General features: G+C 37.9%; 1 protein-coding gene across 2 annotated transcripts; it reads left to right on the top strand.

Moving 5' to 3' along the window:
• The first annotated feature begins 883 nt into the window (after window positions 1-883).
• LOC140884408 (uncharacterized) lies at window positions 884-3,435 on the top strand. 2 transcript variants are annotated; one of them, XR_012150646.1, is made up of 6 exons: window positions 884-1,093; window positions 1,921-1,999; window positions 2,724-2,837; window positions 2,946-3,047; window positions 3,144-3,272; window positions 3,368-3,396. XR_012150646.1 is itself a non-coding variant. In XM_073291157.1 (5 exons), the coding sequence occupies exons 1-5, from the start codon at window positions 996-998 to the stop codon at window positions 3,186-3,188; spliced, it is 438 nt and encodes a 145-aa protein (XP_073147258.1). In that variant the 5' UTR covers window positions 884-995; the 3' UTR covers window positions 3,189-3,435. The 2 variants fall into 2 exon arrangements, 1 of the variants encoding a protein (XP_073147258.1); XM_073291157.1 differs by having other exon boundaries at window positions 3,144-3,435.
• The last annotated feature ends 741 nt before the right edge of the window (window positions 3,436-4,176 follow it).

The raw sequence follows: 4,176 nt of genomic DNA on the forward strand, positions 1-4,176 counted from the left end.
TTTGACGATTTTTATTGTGTTGAAGTAATATTTTTTTCAATAATTATCTTTTTCTCAAAATATATGTGTTTGTTCATCTTGCTCATGGTTCGAAAAAACGGTCACGGAACGGGTGGAACGGTCCCTCCGGAACGGGAACGGCAGGTGTCGCGACAAAGTTTCGGGTGAAAACGATTGATTAATATAACACTGTTTTTATTTAAAATATCGGCGATTTCGCGAACGTCGCGAAACAAAACGGCGATTTCACGGATTTCGCGGCCGTCGCAGAACGTTTTAGGTAATTTTTTCAATTAAAATTTTAGCAAATTATATAATTATTTCTATTTTTATTATAAAAATATCTCGTGATGATAACCACGATCGTTCCGTGAAATTCCAATGAAATTGGAACTACAGTTTCTGCGACACTCTCCGCGACCACAACTCGAATAATGATCTCGCCCCCCTATCTGATTTTCCTGGCTCCGTCCCTGGTTAGAGAATATATATTTTTTTTTTACCTAATCTAACTACCATAAGTGAGATTTGAACTACTACTTGGATCTTAAGGCCTCACACCTCATCACTAGGGGAAGAGATGGCAAGCCGAGCATATTTTTAGTTACCTCCTTAATAAGTTGTGAAATAAATTGGACTCAATAAATTATTTTTTTTACCGACCCAAAAAAAACGTAATTTTGTGTTATATATTATATTGATTTACTTGCAGATTCATATGGCCCAAAGACACAAGTACGCACAACAATTTTATACGAAGCTAGAGATATGTGATCCAGATTGACATAAGCCCAAGTCCAGCAGGATTTTAGATATGGGCCCAAAAGTTATATATCAACGTCACATTTATTTTTGCTTTTTGTTTTTTTGGCCTAATTTCTAAACGGATAGAAAGACTCCAACATTTCCATCCAATCTCTCAATTGATTGACTGATAAATCATAAACAATAAATTCTGAATCAAACACAGAATCCCAGAAAAAAAGATAGGAAATATGCTGTCTGCATTAACACTGCCCGTTCTTGATGGGGTCGTGGTGTTCTCCGCACGCCACTTAGCTTCATCTAAATCTTTGCATCCACCTATGGTTAGGTAAGTCTTTCGCAAATTTTCATTCGTTGATCCTATGAGCGTGTGTGTGGACCCAAGTTGTAATCTTTACAGAGCACCCAAGTTGTAATCTTTACAGAGCACTGGGTGAACGATTTCAGGTTCATAAATTTAGGCAGATTTTGTGGTTCTTGAAGTTAATTTAAAAGCTTAGCAGTCTGTCTCCTCTCCCAGGTCCCAATTTGTAATCTTTCTTGATACGATTGAGGAAATGATATCTGAATATTTGTCTTTGATTATTGATTTCATCTGTAATTCTGAGTTCTTCTTGTTTCATTCCCCTTTATGGAAAGGACTGGTCACTGGACATGTCAAAGATTGTTATTTTGAGATTTCTTTCACTTAATTTGGATTTGTGTGAGCATGCCGCATTTTATGTTTAGTGCGATATAATGGAATATGTGAAGGGGTGGACCGGGATTCTTGGGCCACGAAGCATGCAAGTTGAAAGAAATGCAAGTGAAGTTTGACCGCTTGCCTATGTTCGTTTTGTTGGTCAATGCTTTGTTCCTTGACCCAATGTTTTTCGCCTAATCTTTTAGTTATCTTGATGCTAATCTGTAATATGTTTTGTGAGTATCTAAGTAAGTGAATTAGTGAATCAGATTATCTTTAGGAACACTCGCCAGTTGCCATTGCTCGTAACTTAAATAGTGAATTAGGCTATCTTTAGGAACACTCACCAGTAGCCACTGCTCCTTCGGTCGGAGAACATGCTTGCCAATATTTCGTTTGCCTGATCTTGTGAGACCTTTGTCGAAATCTGCAACGACTTTAGTAAATCCTTCTAATTTCCGTTCCTTCTGCAGGTGGGGATTCAAAGGAGAACGAGACATGAGACTGCATCCTCGAAGGAGTCAAGCAATCCTTGTATTGGCGAATCCAAATGTATGCACCAACCAAGGCTTCTGCATGTATAATGCCAATTTAATGGTTTGAATATGCTCAAAGCTGTTTTTAGGTATGTGATTGGTGGTTTTCAACCATCATGTTGGTGTACAACTTAGAGGAAACTGCTTGAGAGTAATTGTTTGTTTTATGATTCGCCGAGTCAGTTGGTTGTTAAAACTAACTTAGCCCTTGATTTGTTGTATTGGAACTAAATAAGATGCACTTGACTTTTGAGGTTGTCTTTCGTGCTATATAGTTTGTTCTTAAGTTCTCCTTAGCGAGAGGCATGACGGGTCATTTACTAGGGAAACAGTCTGTTAAGATACTAAGCATTTGCCCTCTCTTTTCGAAGAAAGGTTTTGAAGAGACCAGTTTTCTGTGTTCTTTGAGCTAGTTAAACTAGGGAAACTTGTTGAGCTACGAGTCAATCTTTGTAATTTGTATCGAGACATGTGAGCTTGCTGGCATAGGCTCGTGTACAGATTGTATTAATGGAAAGAATTTCCATTTTTATGTTTTTGTTTTGTTTCTTTATATAATGAAACTACAAAAAGATATACTTACTCTTGGACATGGATGGAAAAATCAAATACATTTCTAATGGAAGAGGTGTATCTTTCAAAAGCAAAGTTTATGGTGGATATATGTCAAATGCAACAATAGTATCTATCATCTTTGCTAATCAGCAACAAAAAGTTTTATCTTTTTGGCCCTCATTTAGGTATCTCCAGGCAAAAGAAATTCAAACAAAGAAGTGATCATGGTCGATCCTTTGGAAGCCAAGCGATTGGCATCGAAACAAATGGCTCAAATCAAAGCAATAGAGAGACTCAGAGTAAGTTGATAATATTGTGATTGAACGTTTTCGTCTTCATTGTTTATTACATATTTGAGATGTTTCATATTTATGGTTCTTAACAATAACTTGACCGAGTCACCTCAGAAACAACGCAAAATTGAAGCAATCAATGGTGCTTGGGCCATGATTGGTCTTACAGCAGGTTTGGTCATTGAAGGTGAAACCGGTAAAAGCATCATAGCTCAGGTAAGGCCATATCTTTACTCATTCACAAAGTGGACGTTTCTTGGTGATTTAACAAAGTTCGAGTCATTTTACTTCTTCGATTTGTTCTTATCACAGTTGGCTGGATACTGGGCGGCTTTTATCGGGTTTTTTGTGAGATAAGTTGGTTTCGGTATCAATATATGGCGGATTTTAACTTAATCATTCAGCAGTTCTGCTACAAACTGATTCCTTGAAAATGGCTGGGTAAATTTCTTGGTTGTTTATCAGTGTTATACATGTAATACGACAATATCTTGTTGTCTAACAGGGTAAATCTTTTTATATTTCTACTGTCACAGTGGCAAGATATTTGCATCATTTCTTGTAATTGTGGGCTAAGACTAGGGGTGCAAACGAACTAAACCTGTTTGTGAGCTTTACGAGACCGCTCGATAAATATTTGATTCGTATTCGAGTTTATCGAACTCGAGCCGAATTCGAACATGTTCGAACTTTTTTTCGAGCCGAGCTCGAGCCGACATTATTTTGTTCGATAGTTCGCGAATAGTTCGCGAGCGTTAATATTTAATTAATATAATATAATCATATAATAAATATATATACATTTCGAACATTTCGAGCTTTTCGAATCATAATATCCGAATAGTTCACGAATGGGTTCGAATATTTCGAGCCGAACTCGAACTCGAACTTCATTTCGAGTCGAGCTCGAGCCAAAATATTTGAAATTATCGAAATTCGAATCGAGCTCGAATATACTCTTATCGAGCCGAATTCGAGCTTTAAAATTTTACCATTATTCGGCTCGATTCGGTTCGTTTGTATCCCTAGCTAAAACTTGTAAAAGTTCCTATATATTGCTGCATATTAATAAAATGAACTGATTAAAAGTGTCACGCCCCGGGCGCAGGCCCGCGCCTGCGCGACTGCACAATGGGCCCCTATAGCAACTCCTTCGTATTCGTCCTCGAATTACGAAAATGATTAACCCAAGTTGCTATAGAAGTCCATTGTAGCCCATTTTAAACTCATTTTAAACCTTTAACCGGGATTCTAGAGGTGGCTCCTACGGGTTCAAGAGATGGCTCCCGTCATGTAGCACTTTGTGCCGCAGGTTCAAGAGGTGGCTCCCACGCACGTAGCACTT

The sequence above is a fragment of the Henckelia pumila genome, chromosome 2 (genome assembly GCF_033568475.1).
Source record: "Henckelia pumila isolate YLH828 chromosome 2, ASM3356847v2, whole genome shotgun sequence".
Taxonomy (NCBI): Eukaryota; Viridiplantae; Streptophyta; class Magnoliopsida; order Lamiales; family Gesneriaceae; genus Henckelia; species Henckelia pumila.